At 43.2% G+C, this 1,705-nt stretch overlaps 1 protein-coding gene across 1 annotated transcript; it reads left to right on the top strand.

Moving 5' to 3' along the window:
* The first annotated feature begins 258 nt into the window (after positions 1-258).
* On the top strand, positions 259-1,465 carry LOC128675210 (enhancer of split mbeta protein-like). Its single transcript, XM_053754477.1, has one exon. It carries the CDS (start codon positions 303-305, stop codon positions 1,056-1,058), a length of 756 nt encoding a protein of 251 aa, XP_053610452.1. The 5' UTR covers positions 259-302; the 3' UTR covers positions 1,059-1,465.
* Positions 1,466-1,705: the final 240 nt, after the last annotated feature.

The following is a 1,705-nucleotide window of genomic DNA, read 5'->3' as shown; positions in this document are numbered from 1 at the left end:
TTTTAGGTTGCAAGAAAATATGCGCTTGTTTGAATTATTATTTGAAAATTTTGAAAGTGTTAAAAGTAATTATTCAATAAAAAATCTAAATCCAATGTATAATATTACTATATATTAAAAAAAAAAACTTTTAGAACAGTTCTGATCTAATAAACATTAAAAAATATATAATTTTTCCTACCATGCGCCACCCCTATTTTTATCACGGGCGTTTTGCCACAATCGGTGTAGGACGCATAAAAAGCGGTGCGGCGGGCGGCGCGCGCTCCATTCGCTCACAGACCGTCGCGCGCGCAACATCAATGATCCTTCCCGCCCGAACTATGTCGCCGTCGCACGGCGCCTTCCACCCGCCGGCGCACGCGCAACCTGACGAGGAACCTGTCTCCAGAACATATCAGTATAGAAAAGTCATGAAGCCAATGCTAGAAAGAAAAAGAAGAGCCCGCATCAACCGATGTCTGGACGAACTCAAAGATTTGATGGTCACCGCTCTCCAAGCTGAAGGCGAAAATGTCTCCAAACTAGAAAAAGCGGACATTTTGGAACTTACTGTTAGACATCTGCACAGCCTGAAGCGGAGGGGCCAGTTAGTGTTGAAACCTGAAATGTCCTATGCGGAAAGGTTCCGCGCAGGATTCACCCAGTGTGCTACGGAAGTGTCCCAGTTTATAGCGAATGCTACACTGGCAGCCAACGCGATGCAGAGGCAAGGGCCCGTCGACCCTCAAGCTGGAGCTCGATTGCTGCAGCATTTGAGCAACTGTATCAGACGGCTGGAGAGTCCACAAGTGGTGCAGCCGCAGCCGATCGCGCCGAGCGGCGTGGCGCGGCCCATGCCGATCCAGCCCCAACCCCAGCATGCGCAGCCTCAACCGCCAGTACCTCAGCAGCCTTTGCAAAAGACAACGTTACCAGAGCGAGGCTGCAAGAGGCAGTCGGAGGTGCCGATGGATGCTGAAGCGGCGCTCGCGAAACGTGCGTACGCGCCGCCTTCTCCGCCGCACAGCCCCGCCTCTGAAGGCGACTCCGCCCAGTCGATGTGGCGGCCGTGGTGATTCGCAACCACCTCAAGTGATCTCCTGGACTGTGTGACAGCATGTGTGATAATCACAAACATTGTTTGTTTTGTTTCAATTACGTTCCTAGAACCGATGTGTGTTAAAACGTTGCATGAGTTACTCGCTTTTGCTTGTTGAAGTTTGTTTTTTCTTCTATTTAAATAAATTAAGGTTTTGTTTTAAAATTACATGTTATTTCTTTATATTCCTAACTTCAACGTCTTCCGCGTCGGTTAAAGCATTTACTAAAGCTTAAAAAGTACCATAGTTTAGTGTAGTATATAAGGTAATACTGTGATAATTGTCAACAATCCTAGAGAAGTTAAGACCGCAATTTTTTACGTTAGACTTAGATTAATTATTAAAAAAAAGACTTCCTAATAAAAAATAAAAAAGTTATCAATCAAAAATATTTGTTTTGTATTGGTTCCCTTTTTTTTCATATATAAAAAGACAACGTTCGCATATAATTAGCATTAACATCAAGCAGTTATTCATGTCTAATCATGTTTACAGAAATAATTTGAAAAAGTAATTTCATAGTTAATTTTATACCTAATTGACTTTATAATTTTAATGTGTTTGCACTTAGCACTGACTTCAAAGTGCGAGAGTCGAGAATAGTGTAATTGACTTGCGCATTG

Source organism: Plodia interpunctella, chromosome 14 (assembly GCF_027563975.2).
Source record: "Plodia interpunctella isolate USDA-ARS_2022_Savannah chromosome 14, ilPloInte3.2, whole genome shotgun sequence".
NCBI lineage: Eukaryota > Metazoa > Arthropoda > Insecta > Lepidoptera > Pyralidae > Plodia > Plodia interpunctella.
Note: the sequence above shows the minus strand (reverse complement) of the source record. Positions and strands in the feature narration are given on the sequence as shown.